General features: G+C 40.1%; 2 protein-coding genes across 5 annotated transcripts in view; both read right to left on the bottom strand.

The window, feature by feature from the left end:
- LOC124137287 overlaps positions 1-14,281 on the bottom strand; it is a 127,228-nt gene extending 112,947 nt beyond the window's left edge. The window contains exon 1 of the mRNA XM_048392883.1: positions 14,158-14,281. Within this exon, the coding sequence (XP_048248840.1) occupies positions 14,158-14,281 (124 nt within the window). The remainder of the gene's footprint in view (positions 1-14,157) is intronic.
- A 6,802-nt stretch (positions 14,282-21,083) lies between these two features.
- Positions 21,084-25,583, bottom strand: part of LOC124137248 (carbohydrate sulfotransferase 15-like) — a 30,990-nt gene continuing 26,490 nt past the window's right edge. For all 4 annotated transcript variants that reach the window (XM_046503476.2, XM_046503475.2, XM_046503474.2 and 1 more), the window contains 2 exons: positions 23,100-23,247; positions 21,084-22,577 (listed from right to left, as the gene is read on the bottom strand). In XM_046503476.2, the coding sequence (XP_046359432.2) occupies positions 22,378-22,577; positions 23,100-23,247 (348 nt within the window). In that variant the 3' untranslated portion in view covers positions 21,084-22,377. The remainder of the gene's footprint in view (positions 22,578-23,099; positions 23,248-25,583) is intronic.

Genomic DNA, 25,583 nt, shown 5'->3' with positions numbered 1-25,583 from the left:
CAAACGACGTAAAGTAAATATTATTATACCAGTATACAGAGAGAAAAACAGAAACTTATTGTAGGCTAAATGTGATCAGGTTGAAACATTACCACATCCAAACGACCTAAGGTAAATATTATCATACCAGTATACAGAGAGAAAAACAGAAACTTATTGTAGGCTAAATGTGATCAGGTTGAAACATTACCTCATCCAAACGACGTAAAGTAAATATTATTATACCAGTATACAGAGAGAAAAACAGAAACTTATTGTAGGCTAAATGTGATCAGGTTGAAACATTACCACATCCAAACGACGTAAAGTAAGTATTATTATACCAGTATACAGAGAGAAAAACAGAAACTTATTGTAGGCTAAATGTGATCAGGTTGAAACATTACCTCATCCAAACGACGTAAAGTAAATATTATTATACCAGTATACAGAGAGAAAAACAGAAACTTATTGTAGGCTAAATGTGATCAGGTTGAAACATTACCACATCCAAACGACGTAAAGTAATTATTATTATACCAGTATACAGAGAGAAAAACAGAAACTTATTGTAGGCTAAATGTGACCAGGTTGAAACATTACCACATCCAAACGACGTAAAGTAAATAGAATTATACCAATATACAGAGAGAAAAACAGAAACTTATTGTAGGCTAAATGTGATCAGGTTGAAACATTACCACATCCAAACGACGTAAAGTAAATATTATTATACCAGTATACAGAGAGAAAAACAGAAACTTATTGTAGGCTAAATGTGATCAGGTTGAAACATTACCACATCCAAACGACGTAAAGTAAATATTATTATACCAGTATACAGAGAGAAAAACAGAAACTTATTGTAGGCTAAATGTGATCAGGTTGAAACATTACCACATCCAAACGACGGATAGTAAATATTATGATACCAGTATACAAAGAGAAAAACAGAAACTTATTGTAAGCTAAATGTGAACAGGTTGAAACATTACCACATCCAAACGACGTAAAGTTTATATTATTATACCAGTATATAGAGAGAAAAACAGAAACTTATTGTAGGCTAAATGTGATCAGGTTGAAACATTACCACATCCAAACGACGTAAAGTTTATATTATTATACCAGTATACAGAGAGAAAAACAGAAACTTATTGTAGGCTAAATGTGACCAGGTTGAAACATTACCACATCCAAACGACGTAAAGTTTATATTATTATACCAGTATACAGAGAGAAAAACAGAAACTTATTGTAGGCTAAATGTGACCAGGTTGAAACATTACCACATCCAAACGACGTAAAGTAAATATTACGATACCAGTATACAGAGAGAAAAACAGAAACTTATTGTAGGCTAAATGTGACCAGGTTGAAACATTACCACATCCAAACGACGTAAAGTAAATATTATTATACCAGTATACAGAGAGAAAAACAGAAACGACGTTTGGACGTAATGCCATTCACCTGCAACCCTCTTCAATGAGATCTTAAATGTTTGATGAGTTGTGAGTAGCATGAGATCTACGCATAATTTGATGTAGATGAAATCACACAAGAACTTAAATAAGATGTAGGTTGGATTAAGTCTAAAACTGATGTACCGACTATTTACAAAGATAATCTTGAATTTGTCGCTGCATTTTGGTTCAACTCTGCATGTTTTCTCATTCTAGAAACGCACATTTTGAATTCACGAACATGAACATCATTGACGGGTTTTTTTAAATTTCTCACTTTAAATGTAAACGTCTGAGACCTGCATCATTTACGATATAACTGGAAAACTGTTAAAAGTAACTCTCGCGTTTAAAAACACCAAGGAAAAACTATGAAACGCGTTTGAGTAAAGGTTATGAAGGACAAGGCATTTAAAGCTATCTTCGTCGCTTTATAATCTTGGGCATTCTCGAATCAAATCCTCCCTCGGCGCGTCACTTTTCATCAATATCATTCCTTTGTTAATTTCCATTTTATGAGGGGTACACCATTGTACGTCTATGTCCTTCCGGCGTTTCGAAGTTACACAAGATTGACACATGCCAATCAAGTGGACAGGTTTATTGACACTATTTGTGTGCATATATATTTTCTATTTGGAGGGAGACATCTTGTCATTGGTCTGATGATCTGGGTTAAACCAGTTGCTGGGGAACATCTCCATGATATCTCCATGATCACTAACAGTCCATCAAAAAGGGTTCCTCAAGGAAAATCGGAAACATACCCAAGACATACCATACCCCATCATATCTGATGCAATACTACACGGATAGCTTGAAGCTAACTTCTGAAACGTGTCTGTATTTCATTACTAATGTAAATAACTCGATGTTGTTTAAAATCAAAAGTGTGTGTGTGTGTGTGTGTGTGTATGCGCGCGTGTGTGTGCGTGTTTGTGTGTGTGTGTGTGTGTGTGTGTGTGTGTGTGTGTGTGTGTGTGTGTGTGTGTGTGTGTGTGTGTGTGTGTGTGTGTGTGCAGTGTGTACTAGTCCGGACTGATGCTGATTTATAGTGCTAGCCCAATGAGATACTATGCCGCAGTTTAACATGAATACCCCACTCAGACACAGTATACTGACTCCGAGCCGACCAGCCCCTTAATGCCGATCTCCAGGCAGGGTAACAGCAAGTACAATCTTTTAACGTCTTTTGATATGACGCGGCCGGGGATCGAACCCCCTGCAGTTTTATATTTAGATATTATTAAGTATGAACAATTAGAAAATGAGGTACAATACTACAAGGATAGCTTGAAGCTAACTTCTGAATCGTGTCTGTATTTCATTACTAATGAAAATAACTCGATATTGTTTAAAATCAAAAGTGTGTGTGTCAGTGTGTGTGTGTGTGTGTCAGTGTGTGTGTGTGTGTCAGTGTGTGTGTGTGTGTCAGTGTGTGTGTGTGTGTCAGTGTGTGTGTGTGTGTGTGTGTGTGTGTGTGTGTGTGTGTGTGTGTGTGAATTGACAAGAAACAATATCATGTCTGTGGATAATTTGTTATGAATCATTGTCATGTATGTCTATAAATTTACAAGAAACACTCTAATATCTGTGTATTAATTTACGAGAAATACTTTCAGGCTTCACAAGTTGTTAACATATTGACGAGAAACAACGTCATGTATGTGTATTAACTACGAGAAATACCGTCAGGCTTGTGAATATATTGAAAAGAACCAATGTCACGTATGTGTATTAATTTACGAGAAAATCTGTCAGGCTTGTGAATATATTGACAAGAAATAATGTCATGTATGTGTATTAATTTACGAGAAATACCGTCAGTGTTGTGAATATATTGACAAAAAGCAATGTCATGTATGTGAATAAATTTGCAATAAATACTGTCATGTCTGTGAAAAATTTGACAATAAACAATGTCGTGTCTACAAAAAAATATTTCCAGTCTTGTGAATACATTGACAAGAAGCACTGTCAAGAATGTGCAAGTACTGACAAAAAACACTGTAAACTAATCGTTTGCATATTGCCAGGTGTATGCTAAGTGTATAGATCAACAGAGATTATTCTCAATCCCAGTTTACATACCAAATCAAAATGCACATTTTGTTACTGGTCTCTTTATTTCTGGTTCAGGTGGATAAAATCAGTAGAATTGGCCGGTTCAGGTGGATAAAATCAGTAGAATTGGCCGGTTCAGGTAGATAAAATCAGTAGAATTGGCCGGTTCAGGTGGATAAAATCAGTAGAATTGGCCGGTTCAGGTGGATAAAATCAGTAGAATTGGCCGGTTCAGGCGGATAAAACCAGTAGAATTGGCCGGTTCAGGTGGATAAAATCAGTAGAATTGGCCGGTTCAGGTGGATAAAATCAGTAGAATTCCATAAAATCAGTAGAATTGGCTGGTTCAGGTGGATAAAATCAGTAGAATTGGCCGGTTCAGGTGGATAAAATCAGTAGAATTGGCTGGTTCAGGTGGATAAAATCAGTAGAATTGGCTATTTCACCGTTAACGAACGACATCGGATGATCGTTATACCAGTATTCCCTGAATCTGTTGCGATAGAGCGGTACGTATATACGTATTGTGAAAAAAAATTCTTTGGTTTAAGGATTTTAGTTTTTGTCATGTGGGATAGTGGTGTATAAGTCAAATGGTTTTTACATAATTGAATTTCTTTGAGGCTCTTCTTTGAGACTGCAATAATTCAAGCAAATTCTCCTTTTTAAAAATGTACATGGTATTAACAACAATTGTCTCAAACACTTTCTGTGCTTTAAAAGAAAGTCCTTCCTGGTTGTACTAAGGATAATGATTAATCTTTGAGACATGGATTTGGTGATAGGTTGCTGGGCCTTGCAGTGTATATCTTTGTACGGATGCAGATGGATGGCATCAAGGGCTGCCAGGACCACGTACTGCAACACGTTCCTATAACTGAATCAACTTGGATGAGATAATGTTCATATTGGCAAATGGAACTGTTTGTGGTTTCTGAAATTTGAAACATTGTGGTACATTTAGGAAAACCGATCTTTGGTGGATAATGTTGCTGAAGTTTTCAGTATAAATTCACTTGTTTCGAAATAAGGAACGTAAGGTTCTTTTATGATTTAGTGTTTCTGGTTTGGCCAAACGTTTGAAAGTAATATCAAGAACTGTACTGTTATACTGTGGGCTCTCACAGTTTGAGGGACCCATCTATCATCAAAGTCACAGGTGCTGAAGTCGTTTGATTTTCTTTCCGTGACAGAGAAAATTCTAGTTTTCGTGGTTGCTGAAGGGGCAGCAGATGCTACAAATCAATGGTACCACTTCACTTCATACTTCCTTGTGACTATGGCCGCAGTGTCGTCGTCATTGTTTATGACTGTTAACAACAACACGAACACCGGGTTGGTTTTCTCTGTGGGAATGTGAGGGGAATATAAGCAATTTACATCATATTAATACACAGAGAGAGGATGAGAGAGAGAGGGGAGAGAGAGAGAGAGAGGGAGAGAGAGGGGAGAGACAGAGACATGGAGAATCAGGGTGAGAGAGAGAGCGAGGAGAGAGAGAGGTGAGAGAGAGACACAGAGAGAGACACAGAGAGAGACGGAGAGGGAGAGAGGGGAGAGAGACAGCGGGAGAGAAAGGAGAGAGAGACACAGACAGAGGGGGAGAGACAGAGAGATAGGGGAGAGAGGACACGAACACCGGGTTGGTTTCCTCTGTGGGAATGTGAGGGGAATATAAGCAATTTACATCATATTAATACACAGAGAGAGGATGAGTGAGAGAGAGAAGGAGGGGAGAGAGAGAGACAGAGAGGGGAGAGACAGAGACAGAGAGAATCAGGGTGAGAGAGAGAGAGCGAGGAGAGAGAGAGGTGGGAGAGAGACACAGAGAGAGGGTGAGAGAGACGGAGAGAGTGGTGTGAGGGACAGAGGGGAGAGAGACAACGAGAGAGAAAGGAGAGAGAGACACAGACAGAGGGGGAGAGACAGAGAGATAGGGGAGAGAGGAGACACAGAGAGAGGGAGAGAGAGAGGTGAGAGAGAGGTGAGAGAGAGAGAGAGGGGGGAGGAGAGAAAGGGTAATAACATGTAAATAATTTCTTTATTACCCATTATTTGAATTGTTTGATAGGCATTGCTTAGGAGTTTACGGATGACAAAATAGACACAATTTATGGATAACAACTTCTTTAATACTGTAAAAAGCGATGTTTCGGTATAAATCCTTATACCGTTGTCAAGCAAGACTGTCTTGCTGTACCGAAACGTCACTTTTCACACTATCAAAGAAGTTGTTATCATAGTATTTGTTTAGTTGCTGCTTAACGCCAGCAATATTCTATCTATACACAGTAAAAAAAGTGTTGCACCCCCACATTAATACGTTTGATACATCACAACATTTAAAACGCCCGACTCTGGTTTTAATGGTAGGTATTCCTTGGGGATCTGATGTTAAATGTGTAATGTTTTCGGAGGGAAGATGATCACCAAAACGTAGCAATCAGCACGTGAATTGCATGGTGCATGACATTTGCAGATTGCAGTATCTTCTTAAGCTCAAAATCGCCTATAAAAGATGTTCTCTGACAGCCCAGTTTGGTATACACGAAATCCTGGTTATAATATTAATTCGGTTATCTTTACACCCTTTCAAAACACCCCTCCATGAAAAAGTATAGGGGGTGCAACACTTTTTTTACTGTGTATATATGACGGCGGTCTGTGTCATACTACTCTGAATTCCAAGGTGAATTTTATATATATAGATATAGTTTTAAAATTAACCGAAGGATATAATATTTAAGAATTTAATTCAGTGTTCTAATAAATCGCTGAATAAATGAGTGAGTGAGTGGGTGAGTTTTATTTTACACAATATTCCTGCAATATCACGGCGGGGGACACCAGAAATGGGCTTAACACATTGTACCCATGTCGGGATTCGAACCCGTGTCTTCGGCGTGACGAGCGAACGCTTTAACCACTCGGCTACCCGAGCGCCCCGCTGAATAAATAAAACGATGAACCAGGAACAGACCATGTGCATGATGCGAAAAATATGTTAAGAGTTTGATGATATAATATTTATTGAAGGAGACAATTATTATAATATAAGCGACAAAACCCTTTCCATATTCATAAGAAACCTCTGCCAAAAAAATTGTCGACTGTACGATTCCGACTTTATGATGGCGTCAGGTTAAATGCGCTATTAAACAATACATGACGTTACACATATCATAATAAATTCTGGTGGAAGCTGGAACTGACTGATGAAAAACCAATGACAATACAGATGAATCACATGTCAAGATGGATGGTTTCAATTGAAAAATTAGTAATGTTTTTAAACGTTTGCGATTGATATATCGTCATGAAAACACCATAACTTGGTTAGGTTGGCCTGTATTATGTACGCAGGAGTATATTTTAACTAAATTGCTGCCTCAGGGTAATTATCGACACCTTTAAAATAATGTCTAGTGTAAGAGAGGTTAATGAATGATATAAAGTTTCTTTTTAAGATTATGTGGAGTAAAGGTTTATTTGAAATTATGAAACAATAATATGGATGGACCCATATCGTGTTTTCGTGTCTTGGGCTATCACTTTCAAATTCGATTCAATACACGATGCTAATTCGTCACAGTAATACCTTGGCAAGTAAGCAGGTAGAATCACAATCTCGAAAACAGATCTATATATCACTAGAGTATATAAATAAACGACAAAATCATTTCCATGATCAAAATCTCTGCTAAAAGCAGAATCCGTTGGTTGATTGCAACTTTTATCATAAGCATATACGAGGCAGTCGGATAGCTTAGTGGTTAAAGCGTTGACTCGTCACGCCGAAGACCCGGGTTCGATTCCCCGCATGGGTACAATGTGTGAAGCCCATTTTCCGATGTCTCCCGCCGTGATAGTGCTGGAATATTGCTAAAAGCGATGTAAAACCATTCTCACTCACACAAGCATATAAACCACATTTACAACAGTTATAATGTCCAGTTATTTACTCACATATTTGTAACATAACAACCATACATAAATATACCACGAGCCAGTCTTCAATGCTGACATCAATGTTACACCGATCGTATTGTCGATAGAAACATGTCATAATTTTGATAATTATGATGTTTATTGAACCTGAAAATAATGCCAGTGGATATGTGCGATACTAACTGTCAAACATCAGCTGGAAGGCCATTTATTCATTAACAGATTCTATCATGTCGCCACTCCATATCACATGTACAAAGACTCCATTCTACATGATTCGGGAACATTTATAACGTATGCTGGCATAGGTTTCAATAGTTTAGTAGACAGCTGACTGGCCAAGACATGGTGCTCAGGAAACTGGTGTATACTCTTCTTCCTGTTTGATGGATGAGGTTGATCTCAAAGAAAAATGTCATGTTGAAGTATTACATGGTGTAGCCATGTTCACCGGCTTGCTCGTGTTTGAATGGGCGGATATAATAAAATAGACGTAGGTCAACGGACTGATATACAGCAAAGTTCTCAATATCGTCTCCAAATCACTCGCCAATTACAAATGTTGCCTATAATCCTATACCCCAAAGGATGAAATGAAATTTGTTTATTTATCTGATAATTGTTTGATGTTTGGGTTCATAGCATAAATGTGCTTGGAATTGTTGATGACATCCGATGCAGCCATATTCACTGACACCGTTGTGGTTCATACTACTGTACGTGCATTGAGACTAAACTTCTCACACAATAGTAAATGTGAATATATTACGACGTTTATGTTTCCGTAATGTATGGTATGACATGGAAATGCAAACAATGCTATCAAGAACTCAAGGAAATACACATGGCAGAATTAAGGCATTTATCATCTGTTATCATATGAACCTAAATGCTGTGTAAAATTTAAGAGCTTTTTAATATGAGCTTCAGATAGGTAATGTAAAGTTGATTATTTTTCAATGTAGAGGCGTTACGTGTGTGATTGAGTTCAGGTTGGAGGACTTACCTGGGCTTCTACACACGTCCATCGTTGAAAGACCAAACACACGACCAAGGTAATCCACACATGTGTAAAATCAAACATATTCACCTTAGATCTATGTCAAGATGATAAGATCATTATCACAAGCATATATCCGCGTTAGATCGTTATAATCCGCTCCGCATCAAGAACAAACACCCTTCCTTCGCCGTGCTCGCTTGTGGTCGTTTGAGGGCGTGGTGTAACCTTACTAACACTCGTTTCCGTTAATTTTCCATATTGAAATAGAGGTAAATCCTAAACTTGATACAATGTTGATGCGTGCGTCGGACAACGCTGATGTACTCCCGTCGCTGCTGAAGCATTAATCACCTGTGACAGGTAGGTTGATATGTGCTTGCGTGATCCCCTAACGCTATACCTATAATACCAAGCTTACCCGCTATGAAGATTCCTCTGTCTTTGTTAGCGTTCTGAATCGCTTAGGGGGAACATTCACTTTCAAAACCCAGGGCGTGTTGCAAATTCTTTATATGTTTCTATATTGACTGAATGTAAAAGCACCTATACACGATCCCCCAAAGGGTTTAAACCTTTATATCTGTCGCCACCTTGTGACATTCATTCAAAAGGCAGTGGTATCATCATAACGGGTAATATTGTATTTTAACGACTTGTTAGCTATATAGGTTGACAAAACACGTAGCATTGCTACAAAAAGGTTCCTTAACTGGCTCTCGTCTTGGAGTGTGGGAACCGAAACAAGCGCCTTTGTTGTAATCGCTGACTAAGATTTATAGAAATGTTACAATTTAACAACTAACGATTTTATGCATTGATTATTATACAAATGCATTGAGGTAATCACGTAGAGACGCACCTTAAATGTATTCTTGTCATGTTAAGGTAGTCTGATCAGACAGCCTTATACAAGTTCAGATGTCTAGAGCGATCTCTAAATACTGTGTAGATGTCAATTGTGGATGCATTTGTTTCGAGAAAGATATGGACACAGTATAGTGACTCGAAGCCGACCAGTCCTTGATTTAGCCCCTTAATGCCGAGCGCCAGACAGGGTAACAACAAATACCATCTTTGAACGTCTTTTGGTATGACGCGGCCGGGGATCGAAACTCGACCCTTCCGCTATCCTGGTGGACGCTCTACCACTCGACTACGGAGGTGGTCGAAAGATATATTGATGTATAGATGTATGTGAGACCTGGGATGGCATAGCGCTTTAGCAACCCATGCTTGCAGTAAAAGGCGACTAACGGGATCGGGTGGTCAGGCTCGCTGACTTGGTTGATGCATGTCATCGTAACCCAATTGCATAGATATCGATCGATGCTCATGATGTCAATCACTGGATTGTCTGGTCCAGACTCGATTATTTACAGACCGCCGTCATATAGCTGGAATATTGCTGAGTGGGGCGTTAAATAACAAAAAAAAGAAAAAAGATTGCTGTGATAAATTGATATATTTGTCTATAGTTAAGCCTGTTTATCCGGGCACTGAGACTGTCCGAAATGCCTATCGAATCATGTATACAGAGTAATGTATATGAGGATATATGTCCAAACTGTAATCTCCCGATAGACAGGCTTCCGTCCGAATGAGGCCTGTATACGAGTCCGACACAGCAGCTGCACAGTAAATCAAGGCACTTCTTTCTTTAATTTCATGAACTGTTTTCACATCACGCTCCGAATACCGTGACTGGTATATGTATGGTTCTACGATGAATATATGAGAAGTAGAAATGCAGTTGGCTGCTCTTGTTTAAAATAGTCTAGAATAACAAACATACATACTTAAAATAACGCTATTGTTATTTTACAAACCGTCCATATTATGAACACATGGTGATTGATAGAATTAATTTAGATGACGTCAAATTAAATCATACAACACGTGATCCAATATATTTTCTAACCTGCACGATGTGTCTTGTTCTTACAATTAAGTTCCTTACTGGTCGTGTGACGTCAGCACCACATGTTGTTGTTTAACGCCGCACTCATATTCTAGATATATGACGTCAGTCTGTAAATAATCGAGTCTGGACCAGACAATCCAGTGATTGATATCATGTGCAGCGTTCCACGCAATTGGGATACGATGACATGCATCAATCAAGTCAGCGAGCCTGACCACCCGATCCCGTTAGTTGCCTTTTACGACAAGCATAGTTGCCACCTATTCTACCCTGGTCCTTCACGGGTCCAGCACCAGATGCGTGGGTATAGCACGTATCGCTTGGAGCACAGATAATCCCCTGATTTCATGAAGGTGTGTGAAGACAAGGTCGTCAGTTGTTTGTTTGGTTTTGCACATTGATCGTTTTTGTGTACGTGCTTGAAGATGAACTTTCTAACTTGAAGAATTCATGATCAGGTAGCTGTATCTGAGTGAGTGAGTGAGTGAGTGAATAAGGTTTTCCGCCGCTTTTAGCAATTTTCCAGCAATATCACGACGAGGGACACCAGAATTGGGCTTCACATATTGTACCCTTTTGTAGAATCGAACTCGGGTCTTTGGCGTTTCTACGTAGCCCTTTAATGATAGAGGTTGACTTCGTTTGAGTTTTCCACTGTAGTGTCCAGAATAGAACAGATTCATAAATTCACATATCTGTAAAATCGTGAGTGAGAGCTTTGTTTAACGCCGCCTTGAATAGTGTTTCGTGATCAGCAATGTCATTATGTGTCAGCTTAAAGTGGAAGACTTTAGAATGATGTCTTACTGGAGTACAATGCTGTCGTTTCCACACAGTTTGCCACATACAGTAAACTACGGTTATAACGAACTCGAAGGGACTGCTATTTTTAGTTCGTTATAACCGTGGTTCATTATAAGCATAGATACAGCATAACTACAGCAAATTGTCGGGACTAAAAAGTAACTTCGTTATATCCGTCAGTTCGTTATAAGCGTGTTCGTTATAACCGTAGTTTACTGTATTGTGTATACATTCGTCAGTGATTCATGTATAATCTGTCTGTCAGTAATGAAGACTGCTGTAACGTGATAACTGTAATTCACAAGATTCTGGAATGAGTGAGTGAGTGAGTTTGGTATTCGCGGAAAGGTAAGTGTATCCTGTCTACCGGTGGCACCGTCACAAACACAGGCAAAGGCAAGTCAATTGTTCGCCTGAGAAAAGGTGGTAAAAAGGTGACAAATCCGATGCTTGCCACCTTTAGATCTGACTCCATGCCTCTATTTAAGTAGTTTGACATGCTTTATAATTAAACACATTAATTAAACTAACCACACCACAGGTGTTCGTGTATGGTATCACGACTCCGTTGTGTGAGTGAGTGAGTGAGTGAGTTTGGTTTTACGCCGCTTTTAGCAATATTCCAGCAATATCACGGCGGGGGACACCAGAAATGGGCTTCACACATTGTACCCATGTCGGGAATCCGCTACCCCGATTCTGGAATGAACTACATGAGGTAAAACAAAAAAATGTGCTAAGTATTGATTTGTTAAATTTAATTGTAAGCTCGCATTAACAGATCAATTTTTTTTTTTTTACAGATTAAAATAAATAAATGCACCTAAAAGGGTTCGGGTGATCCTGGCACATGTCAGGCTGGTTCGGCTCAGGGACCTTGCCCCATCTACACGCATCCCATACAGCGAAAGGGACCCACAGAGAACCTTTCGGAGAATGTGAAGACTCCCCAACACTGCAGCCTTCTGCATTACCCAGATTGTCAGAAGGACTGTGATCCTGGCAGCAAACCCGGGTACTCTCCCAATGACAGTCAACAGATTGGGAGGTACCAGACCTAAGGCACCGAGAACAATATTAATGGGGAGTCGGGCAACTTGGTATTGGGATGCACGCGTGACATTTATGCGTGCATGTATGCCATGTTTTTCCTCAATCTTTTCTATGACAATGATATAATGATTTCTTCTTCTTCTTCTTCTTCTTCTTCTTACCTAATAATTTACGCACCGGGCTAAAGAGAAACAGTACAGAAAATCTCCCCGTTGAAGCAATATGGAAAGAAAAAAACCCATAATCTGTGCTATTTGCAATCAAAATGTTCGTGATGAATTCAATTTCGTGTTAATTTGCAAATCTGTCAGTGAAAAAAGGCAAGACGCGGTTTCAAAATAAATCTTGTAGACATCCAACTGTAGAAGAATATGTATTCCTGAAGGAACTGATCATGTCCCTTCACTTATTAAAACAGCAAACCACGTAGTTTGTATACATAGAGTGTATATTTGTTTGATTAAGATGAACACTTACATTTCACATCGGCAATATTTCAGCCGTACAATGCCGACATCAATTTATACATCAATAATAAATTCAATTTGACTTTACAAAAAACTTTTCGTATGTTTTCTGTATCACTTGGTGTGATTTTCTAAAATAAACTTTATTTTGTTTCTTTTTTGTCTTTTAATAGAAGAAGTAAACTGACTTTTCATTACGATTTTGCCATTTTTTGTTCGAAAAGACGTGCGGCTACAGGATATTCGTTATACGGTAAACTACTGTTATAACGAACCCAAAGGATCAATAATTTTAGTTCGCTATAACCGTAGTTCGTTATAAAGCATATGTACAGCATTTGTACATCAAATGGCCAGGGCCCAAAGATAAATTCGTTATACCCGTCACTTCGTTATAAGCGTGTTCGTTATAAAAGTAGTTTACTGTGTATGTATTTTACAGCCGGACATATATCATGATGACATATGTTATGCTATGATGATATACTTTAAATGGACCCATTCCATCGATGCTCCCTCACTATAGACGAGGATATATTTATCTTGTAAAATGTACAAACGTTTTATACACAAGCAAGTGCAAGTGTTTACTTGTTGCAAATATTCATTTACTGAATATACCTGCACTGTCATCATATTTCCATATTCATCCATCATAGTTAATACTGACCCATTCCGATATTTTGTGTGACTTGATCTATTGAGAAACATGAATGTCCATCAACTGTCTGCTACTTGTCGCTATTCGCACGTCAGTCGCCGGATTTATTCCTTTGTACTGACTTCTATGCCATAAAGATGATGTGATCACAGAGCTAGTAATAGTTTTAACAAGGTAAGACACATTAAACGTCAATGCCTGTGGGTATTCATACTCCTACACGTTACATGAATCGTTGCTCATGATGTCAATCAGTGGATTATTTCCGCGAATTAAAACCTAGCTATTTAACAAAACTGTATTGGGAATTTAAAATTAATCTAACGAACATAAACGATTGTACGTTTGTGTTTGTTTATATCATAAATATCATTCAGATGTATTTTGCGAACACCTGGTGTCATCAATGATTTAATTGGGGCGGTCCGGTAGCCTAGTGGTTAAAGCGTTCGCTCGTCACGCCGAAGACCCGGGTTCGACCCGTGATATTGCTGGAATATTGCTAAAAGCGGCGTAAAACCATACTCACTCACTCACTCACTCACACTGATTAAAGTCATCCATTTATATCACTTTTTTTACTGCTATTTGCCTTTTACGTCATATGGAATCTGTTTCATCGGATAATCGCATTTTATGGCAACTAGGATGAATAATATACAGTGAATCCTCGAAAAATGATATTGCCCCCACGAATGGCGTATCATTGATAATTAAAGGGCTCAGCGCCTAGGTTCGATGGACAGCTTCAGTCGAGGTCTGTTGTAACTAGGCCCATGTGTGAACCGGACCATGTGTGGCGGACAGTTCCCCTATGGTAGCGAACGACAGCTCGTTTGTGTCAACCCACTCGGAAAATTTATTTTCCTCGAATTCCGCCTGAGGCAAAGCTTTCTTCAGTTTGGCCTTCCCCATGGTTACGGCATTGGCGTTCCGTGAGACCTACTCATATAGTCACTGATTTTGAGTAAAGAAAACAAAACAATAATGAAACCCAATTTCTTAGGCAGTGCTGAAGGCCGCGTGGCCGCTGAAAACTGACTAAGTTCCGGCTGCGTACGCAGCCCGCCCGACCGGAAGTTAAACCTATGTAACTCCATAACATATAGCTGTAACTCGCTCCATGTGTGAACTGGGAGACTGTTTCTGTAAGTATGACAATTATTAACTCCTTGATATTCCAGTACATCGTACGATTTGAATTGGCTGACAAGCTAAGTGGTCTTTTGAATAGCTTGGATCACATTTACCGGGACTGCCAATATGGCTCGATTCGAGTTCCCTTTAAGGGTCTAGGGCTGCAGTCGTCCATTGGTCATAACATTTCCAGATGTGTTCATAGATACAGTTTTTGTACCGGGGGAGAGGATCAGTTGGTATTTCTATTTCTAAATGTGGCGAATATGTGGTCTTACATGTTTGTAGCAAAACGGATTTTGAGGTCATGTGGATATGGGGAGATGTAGTGAGTGAGTGAGTGAGTGAGTTGGGTTTAACGCCGCTTTCAATATTATTCCTGTTATATCACGGCGTGTCAGCTTAATGTGGGAGGAAAACCCGACGTGATGCAGGTCTCAGACGTTTACTACTTCGGTGAAACCCACGAGTACGGGTATGGTGCTGACAAACCTAGGAACATAATCGGGGCGAACCGGGATTCGAACCCACAATCATAAGTTTCTGGTGTGCCCAAGGGACGCAACTCTGCACAGCGAATTGAGGCGCCCTAGACGACAATGTCCCTTCTAGGATTCCGTAACAACGCGACAATGTCCCTTCTAGGATTCCGTAACAATGCGACAACGCGACAACGCGACAATGTCCCTTCTAGGATTCCGTAATAATGCGACAATGCGACACTGTCCCTTCTAGGATTCCGTAACAATGCGACAACGCGACAACGCGACAATGTCCCTTCTAGGATTCCGTAATAATGCGACAATGCGACAATGTCCCTTCTAGGATTCCGTAACAATGCGACAACGCGACAACGCGACAATGTCCCTTCTAGGATTCCGTAACAATGCGACAACGCGACAATGTCCCTTCTAGGATTCCGTAACAATGCGACAGTGCGACAACGCGACAATGTCCGTTCTAGGATTCCATTGAACAACAGAGAGGTAACTAAATAAATACATGATGAAAACAGGGAATCTTAACTTCATACGTCTCCAGCGACAAATAACTCATCCCCTATTCCTCCTAATGTTCAGTAAAACGAAGTACGTTTGTTAGAAAATTCCGAAACCATTGATTTGTCTCGAAATACAATACCCATGTATGATGAGCGGGTAGGTGTTATTTGCTGTGTCCTAGGGGACAATGAGGAGCAACATTTCGAGGACCACACCCTTGTAATCAGGACAGCATCATGCTCCTCGTGTTCCTCTGCAGCACGTGCCTTAACGTCATCCTATGATCCTACAGTTAAGATGATGGTCAATCGGGTCACTTGTATAACCCCTGGTCATGTGGATGTGTCAATGAAAGTGGAGAGGACGATAGTGACGCGACGGTGTACCTGCATGTCAAAGGAGAGAGGCGAGGTAAGGTGAAATCGGGCTTAACGTCGAGTCCCCGATTAGTGTACTGATATAGCGAGTGTGTGTGTGTGTGTGTGTGTGTGTGTGTGTGTGTGTGTGTGTGTGTGTGGCTGTTTGTACTAGTCCGGACTGATGCCGATTTTATAGTGCTAGCACACTGAGATACCATGCCGCAGTTTAATATGAATACCCCACTCAGGCTCAGTATCTTACATTGTTAATATGTTACTGTTACTGATGTCTTGTTATTTTCTCTGTTGATATGTTACTGTTACTGACGTCTAGTTGTTTCCTCTGTTAACTTGTAACTGTATCCGACGTCGAGCTGTTTCTTCTGTTGATCTGTTACTGTTTTCGACGTCTATGTATTTTTTTCTGTTCACATGTTTGACTTTAACTATCTGATACAACGCTGCGAATGACAGGTTTACATCAACATATTACGCATATGTCAAGTGAGTAAGTGCATACAATTTAAATTTATTTAAAAAAAACTAAATGTCAGAGTACGGTTATTTCCCTCAGACGTTTCACGTCACGCCTTAACCGTGATCGTAGGTGTTGTCACTGAAACATGATCTGTTGACGGTAACTGATACTTATGTGCCATATACATGCAATGCACATGATAACTGATGAAATGTAGGCCCCCAACATGAAATATACATCATACTATTTAATACGATGTATGCCCTATTCATGAAATATACAACCTAACTGATGCAATATATATCTATACCTTCAGTATACTCCATGATATTTGTTCAGATAAACCACGGTCATGTTCAGATACTATACGGTTATGTTCAGATACACCACGGTCATGTTCAGATACAATACGGTCATGTTCAGATACACCACGGTCATGTTCAGATACACTACGGCCATGTTCAGATACACCACGGTTATGTTCAGATACACTACGGTCATGTTCAGATACACTACGGCCATGTTCAGATACACCACGGTCATGTTCAGATACAATACGGTCATGTTCAGATACACTACAGTCATGTTAAGATACACTACGGTCATGTTCAGATACACTACGGTCATGTTCAGATACACTACGGTCATGTTCAGATACACCACGGTCATGTTCAGATACAATACGGTCATGTTCAGATACAATACGGTCATGTTCAGATACACCACGGTCATGTTCAGATGCAATACGGTCATGTTCAGATACACTATAAATCCAGTCCAACCATGTGAGTGGAACACTCGACCCAACAAAGACCACTCCTCGAACACCTTCAGAGGTCACGCATTTCACTTGAGTGACAGGGAGTGTTACTTTATTTCAGCTACTCCCTCTGTGCCCTTGCCTAGTGCGTTGTCAGTAAATGATATATATAACCCAGAATGTCATCTTGTATGAAACAGTCCATCATTCATCCGAATCTACCTGCTCAGGTGTAGGCTATTGACACTAAATTCTATTGAATATAAGCTTAGAATGTTACAAAAAAATATAACATTTATTCTAATAACCTCTTCATGGGCCCTGCTTTGAAGATAATGTACTTTATGCCAGTGTAAGTTATTCTTAAACAATGTTGCAATTGTAGTACATGGTTTCTGTTAAGATTCCGTTGAGGTTCATAATATTTTGTTTTAACAATAATTAGTTGTCAAGAGTGTGTTTCTATCTAATGAAAGCAGTGGTGTGGAAATTACAATATTTTGGTGCTTTTGGAGTGAAGTGTAACCGGGAATCTTCTAGAAAAGCTATAGATTAATCTAGTATTATGTGGCACTTCAGAGCTGCAGATAAGCAGCGTATTTGCGTAAAATACCCCCAACAATATTCAAGCCCAATTACTTTCAATTAACTTGCGTTAAGAAAAGCATGCATTAAATGGAAAACTCAAATGTATAAAAGCAACATGCGTAAAGCACGACTTAATTGCTATTACCACTGCTATTGTATTTTATACTGCCACTCTATTTTGTACTGTCATTTTAATTGCTTTGAAGTAATTTGTATTGATTTGTAAACCTACTTAATTTAATCATACAATTGTTAATTTATAACATTTCTTCGTTATTTGATGGTTTCCCACTGAATTCTTTTACGTATAGATTTCTTGATTAACTTTTGTTTCAGTTTGGAAATCGACACGTAAGAAATGCACTTAGTCTACTACAGTTCTTGGTGTGTTCTAATGGTACATACCTTCTTAAATCCTTCTATTCAATATACTACATTTACAGTTCATAAGGGGGCACGGGTGGCCCAGTCGTCTAAGGCGCCGTAATTCTCCGTGAAGAGTTGCGTCCCTTGGGCACGCCTGAAACCTATGATTGTGGGTTTGAATCCCGGTTCGCCCCGATTATGTTTCTTGGTTTGTCAGCACCATACCCGTGCTCGTGGGTTTCACCGAAGTGGAAACATCTGAGACCTGCGTCACTTCGGGCTTTCCTCCCACATTAAGCTGACACGCCGCGATATAAATGGAATACTGTTAAAAGCGGGGTTAAACCCAACTCACTCACTCATTCTTTTGCCCCTCAGTCTATTGTCTCATTCATTTCCACCTTTCACAATCCTCCATTCTGGTGTTATTTGTAGTGAGTGAGTGAGTGAGTGAGTATGGTTTTACGCCGCTTTTAGCAATATTCCAGCAATATCAAGGCGGGGGACACCAGAAATGGCCTTCACACATTGTACCCATGTCGGGAATCGAACCCGGGGTGTTCTTTGTAAAACTCATGTACATATAATTGTTAAATAGTAATATGTATAATTATATTATGTATAATATAAGGCAATAAAACTGAATCACTGAATGGCATTCAAAACTGCTTTATGTTCAATATGCAAATACACGTGTTTCAGAAATATCCTGAATGATCTTCCCAGACGTCACGGATTCCTTTGAATGGAGCCGCCTTCTTGTTCCGCTAGCTACTAGCTCTCACAAGGAAACTGGCGGTGTCAACATTTATACATCAGTCTGAAGACACACACAATTGCCAAAGGTATGTGCTTGGTCTAGAAGTCTGCTTGCTCTTTGCTGCACACTCATATTAAATAAGCTTCTATGAATATATATATTTTATGAGTGAGGTATACAACTTGCAGAATAGAATTACCATTTTGATGGTTACATGTAGAATATGCCTGTGATTCAACATACAAAGGCAGGCACCTGACTTTCCTGCACTGACTTCGTGTACAGTATCCGTCTTATGCACATACACATTAAAACCGACCCGTGAAAATTCGGGGTAGAAAAGGTCTTCTGCAACCCATGCTTGCCGTAAGAGGCGACTAACGGGATCGGGTGGTCAGGCTCGCTGACTTGGTTGTTGCATGTCATCGTATTCCATTTGAGTGGATCGATGTTCATGATGTCAATCACTGGATTGTCTCGTCCAGACTCGATTATTTACAGACCGCCGTCATATAGCTGGAATATTGTAGAGTGCGGCGTTAAACAACAAACAAACAAACAAACAAACACATAAATGCCAGTGGCGCAAAGAGGAATAATTTCGACCGTACGTTGGTGTAGCACGTGCTTCAGTTTGGCTGTCTGCACAATTAGGACGAAGCATGTACACATTCTTTATGTTGGCGTGTTGGGCGCGTGTCTCGTGTCGAGGCAAAATGTTATCATAGATTCAATCACTGATCAGAATTATTCAAAATATTTAGAAAATGACAGCACACGAGAATGAATAATATCATTTTAATTGTCCTTCAACCATCAAGTATAACACATCTACGACTACAGTATCACTTCATTGTTTCAATGTTTTGAGCTGTTTTATATTCCAATTTTCAAATATTTTAAATAATTCTGATCCGTGATGAACTTATGAAAACATTATATAATATTAATAATGTAACCATTTATTGTCTGTACTGGGTTGCGGATGGCACTGTAGGAACTGTCTGCCAACTTACGACTACAAATTAGTGCGCACTACATCCTCGTTGGTTCTCATCACACAATATGTACACACATGTATACCTATCTCTTCCTTAACCACGGGGCGGTCGGGTAGCCTAGTGGTTAAAGCGTTCGCTCGTCACGCCGAAGACCCGGGTTCGATTCCCGACATGGGTACAATGTGTGAAGCCCATTTCTGGTGTCCCCCGCCGTGATATTGCTGGAATATTGCTAAAAGCGGCGTAAAAACATACTCACTCCTTAACCACGGATCTTCTAATACGTATACCTTTAGTCATCGCAAGTGAACTTTGAATAAGAATTCAATATTAAGACCAAAACCCGGTACCGGTTGCTAGGGGGTGTTTTTGTTGTTTTTGTTTTGTTTTTGTTTTGTTTTGTTTTATTTTGTTTTTTTGGGGGGGGGTTTGTTGTTGTTGTTGTTTGTTTTTTTTTTGGGGGGGGGGCTATCTCTGTAATCCTCATTCAAAGTTCCCTTTCGATGTAAAGAAAGTATCCGTATTTGGAGGTTGTTTTGTTTGTTGTCTAACGCCCCACTCAGCCATATTCCAGCTATATGAGGGCGGTCTGTAAATAATCCAGTCTGGACCAGACAATCCAGTGATTAATTTCATGAGCATCGATCCACGTAATTGGGATACGATGGCATGCATCAACCAAATAAGCGAGCCTGACCACCCGATCCCGTTAGTTGCCTCTTACAAGCCAGTCGCCTTTTACGGCAAGCATGGGTTGCTTAGCGATTAAGGAAGAAGAGATCTTTTAATTGAAACGGTGCTGTAGTAGTATGTACCGGCGTTTACATGTGGACTGCCATGTAATCTTTTGGTGAGATCAGATGCAAAGTATGATAAATTGTAAATGAAACGCTTCAACAAAGACAAACATATAAGTCTTTTTTAAATATTCGATATATACATACATCTTTTGGTGACATTTGGACATTAAAAAGGCACTCAATTTCAATGTGTCAGATCATTTCTATCTGGTAGTTTGCAGGGGAAGAATAGGCACTATATCGGTACATATATCCGTTAAACGTTGCTCCATAACCCTCCAGAACACCGATAAATAGGCTTAGTATTATTCTAGATACATTCGTGGGCATATCGTAAATCTTCAATATAATTTGGGTGGTCCCAATCCATACAGCAGTGTTTGCACCGAACACAAGAGACAAAAGCCTTATGCTAGCATTTTCTGGTTCTTATGCAAGAAACACAGTTCAGAAATTAAATCACGATGTTTTCAAATACTGGCTAAAGGTTTAATAGTAATCCAAACATTCTCAACCTGTTTCACTAAAGTGGAGTTTCAGCAGTTACTCTCATCTCAGACCTCACCATAGACTAGAGAATGTCTGTCTCCTATATCTTACCATAGGCCAGAGAATGTCTTTTGTCACTCCTATATCTCACCATAGGCCAGAGAATGTCTTTTGTCACACCTATATCTCACCATAGGCCAGGGAATGTCTTTTGTCACTCCTATATCTCACCATAGGCCAGGGAATGTCTTTTGTCACACCTATATCTCACCATAGGCGAGGAAGGGATGTTGAAATCTCAGTGTCACACAATCAACTAGGGACAAGTTCCTGTGCCTCATAAGAGACTGTTTAGTCGGGAATTTCTGATTCGCATAGGTAAGAACAAAGTTTTGTCTGACCCTCTGATTTCCTAAATCCCTGATATCAAACAAATCTGTTGGTGGGATCTCCTTTAGCCAGTCGGCTTTCAAGGAAAACAATGAATGTACATTAAACGTAAATACATCAGGGTACCTTTTGAACAAAATCAGCAACCCCAATAAAAAACCATCCCGTCACGATACAGGAAAATGTAGAACATCTTACTGTATATTGTGTTCCCTGTATATCACGAAGACTTAGTACATTCGATGTAGTGATAGCAGCTTGACTTAGTCCACCTGCTTCAGTATACACATGTACATCGTGTTGAATCCACCGTGAACCCATAGTGATTACACAACAGCAGATGCAGGATGCAGTCCCAAGATGCAAGATGCAGGATGCAGTCCCAAGATGCAAGATGCAAGATGCAGGATGCAGTCCCAAGATGCAAGATGCAGGATTCAGTCCCAAGATGCAAGATGCAGGATGCAGTCCCAAGATGCAAGATGCAGGATGCAGTCCCAAGATGCAAGATGCAGGATTCAGTCCCAAGATGCAAGATGCAGGATTCAGTCCCAAGATGCAAGTATTGCATCGAAACATCACTTGAACCAGTTCTCCCTCTCGAAGCAATGTAGCTGCTCCTTCTTACACAGATGTACATGTAAGGTGTCACTAAAACACACTGTAACCTTAACATGCACGTAACACACACGTGAGAACATCGGAATGAATCCAGTGCTGTGAAATTTGTGTGTGATCTGAATTCTGACTGCACCACCAAGAGTCGCTATAAATATATTTTCAGAGTTACCTCCCTTATACCACAAAGGTTCACCACACGCGACACGGTAATTCCCAGACACATCCATCGTTATCATTCATACAGAATATAAGCCTCAACACTTATTTCAACACTGGATCAGTCCATTTGAACCGGTCATCCTGAAGAAGCTGCGCCAAGTCTATGTTAAGATCCTTGTGAAAGTTGTTTAACAATTCTCGAGTTTCGCCCAACATTTCTCCCGCTGCTTGATGCTGCTTGTTGCGAGTATAGGCGCGGGACATATTGGCAATGCGATTCAACTCTTGATCAGGAAGTTTACCTGTAAAGAAATGTATTCATGGTATGTTACTATCTATAGAATATGGATTAACTGATTGACTGATTGGTTGTTAGTGAGCGTACCATATTGATTGTTAGTGAGCGTACCATAAACACACCATCAGCATCTGCCCATCTATCACCAACACACGCTGACGTTCCCATATTTTTGAGACCCGTGAAGATCCGGGTTAGAATAGGTCTTCAGCAACCCATGCTTGCCGTAAAAGGCGACTATGCTTGTCGTAAAAGGCGACTAACGGGATTGGGTAGTCAGGCTCGCTGACTTGGTTGATGCATGTCATCGTATCCCAGTTGCGTAGATCGATGCTCATGATGTCAATCACTGGATGTCTGGTCCAGACTCGATTATTTACAGACCGCCGTCATATAGCTGGAATATTGCTGAGTGCGGCGCTAAACAACAAACAAGCAAGCAAGCCATATGTTTGAACATATATTCATCCAAAATGTTATTCGTTCTGTAAAATATTCCCCAAATGGCAATAGATAGAATACTTACTAAACTCCAAAAAGTTGTACACTTTTTCTACGTGTCCCCGTATATCTTTGGAGTAGTCCTCATTCCTCAGGATAAGGAAATTTTCTCTTGGGAAGACTTTAAACCACTCTTTCAGGTACACAGCATAGAAACTTACAGGAATACGAACCTGGAGCGGAAAATGAATCCATGAACTCGTGCTTTACAGAACACACACTGACATGACAAGAACAGTGACTCTAACACTGAAGTGTCACTAACATCATACGGCTAACACCACTGACACTACAATGACACTAACATCATTCGGGTAGTGACACTAACATCATACAGCCAGTGACACTAGCACAAAAGTGACACCAACATCATTCGGCTAATGACACTAACCTTAACGTGACACTTACATCATTCGGCTAGTGACACTAACACTAAAGTGACACCAACATCATTCGGCTAATGACACTGACACTAATGTGACACTTAAATCATTCGGCTAATGACACTAACACGAACGTGACACTTACAATAACACTAACGTGACACTTACATCATTCGGCTAGTGACACTAACACTAAAGTGACACCAACATCATTCGGCTAATGACACTGACACTAATGTGACACTTAAATCATTCGGCTAATGACACTAACGTGACACTTACACTAACACTAACGTGACACTAACATCACTCGATCAATGACATTGACACAAACATGAAATGGCTGGTGACACTAATACTACAGCAGATCATCATCATCATCATCATCATCACCATCATCATCCTACTTGTCTCCTCGTCAAGGGTTACTTGAGACATATGGGCAAGGACATACAACAGTATCTACTACAGCACAACAGTCGGTACCAGCCGATACCTACATTTTCAGTGACTCACTCATATAGTGAGTTGGTGGCTGCAGCATTGATTGACCTAGGCGTGGCTGTAGAAACCTATTGATTAGAGTGTTAAGGCGAGAAGCTTAGAAAACATAAACAGCACGACCATGTATTGTATTGATGCACCTGGGCTTGCTGTCGACTTCATGTTTTCATGGCTTGGGATATCAATGGATCTACATGGCATCTCAAAACAGCAGGTGGTGCAGCAAACTCACCAATTGCATCTTTAATTCCGTACTGACGGGTTTGATAAATGGTTCTTTTTGTCTGCGTATATTCTTAACAACAGCCTTTCGGCGTTGATAATCTCATGAAAAAAAACAGGACGAGCTGGTTATCGCATTACAACTCGCAAACAAGGCAGCTGTTACGTGTATCGATTGGCAATAATGGCAGCTGGGTGTGTCTGTATTTGCTTTAATAAAACAGAACGGAAATCAATTCTCTAGAAATGTCCCGAACATACGACCTTAGCCCATCGATTATGTCAGAGCATGGGACATGTTGAAGTACGGGACATGTTGAAGTATGGGACATGTGGAGGTATGGGACATGTTGAAGTACGAGACATGTTGAAGTACGGGACTTGTTGAAGTATGGGACATGTGGAGGTATGGGACATGTTGAAGTATGGGACATGTTGAAGTATGGGACATGTTGAAGTATGGGACATGTGGAGGTATGGGACATGTTGAAGTACGAGACATTTTGCAGTACGGGACATGTTGAAGTACGGGACATGTTGAAGTATGGGACATGTGGAGGTATGGGACGTGTTGAAGTACGAGACATGTTGAAGTATGGGACATGTGGAGGTATGGGACATGTTGAAGTACGAGACATGTTGAAGTATGGGACGTGTTGAAGTACGGGACATGTTGAAGTACGAGACATGTTGAAGTATGGGACATGTGGAGGTATGGGACATGTTGAAGTACGAGACATGTTGAAGTACGGGACATGTTGAAGTATGGGACATGTGGAGGTATGGGACATGTTGAAGTACGAGACATGTTGAAGTACGAGACATGTTGAAGTATGGGACATGTGGAGGTATGGGACATGTTGAAGTACGAGACATGTTGAAGTATGGGACGTGTTGAAGTACGGGACATGTTGAAGTACGAGACATGCTGAGGTACGGGACGTGTTGAAGTACGAGACATGTTGAAGTATAGAACATGTTGAAGTACGAGACATGTAGAAGTACGGGACATGTTGAAGTACGAGGCATGTTGAAATACGGGACATGTTGAAGTATGAGACATGTTGCGGTTCGAGACATGTTGAAATACGGGACATGATGAAGTATGTGACATGTTGAAGTATGATACATGTTGCGGTTCGAGACATGTTGAAGTACGGGACATATGCATGTTAAAAGACGGGACATGTTGAATTATGGGACATGTTGAATTATGGGACATGTTGAAGTACGGGACATGTTGAAGTACGGGACATGTTGAAGTACGGGACATTTTAAAGTTACAACACTCACAAGGTTGGAAAAAGACGACCTGGTTCTTATGATATGGCAAACTCCGCGCAGACCCTTTCACTTCACATTAAATTCTAAGACGCAAATCTTCACATTCATATCTCTGG

The sequence above is a fragment of the Haliotis rufescens genome, unplaced genomic scaffold, assembly GCF_023055435.1.
Source record: "Haliotis rufescens isolate VD_foot unplaced genomic scaffold, xgHalRufe1.0.p SCAF_11, whole genome shotgun sequence".
NCBI classification, from domain to species: domain Eukaryota; kingdom Metazoa; phylum Mollusca; class Gastropoda; order Lepetellida; family Haliotidae; genus Haliotis; species Haliotis rufescens.
The sequence above is the reverse complement of the archived record's forward strand: the minus strand, read 5'-3'. Positions and strand labels throughout refer to the sequence as shown.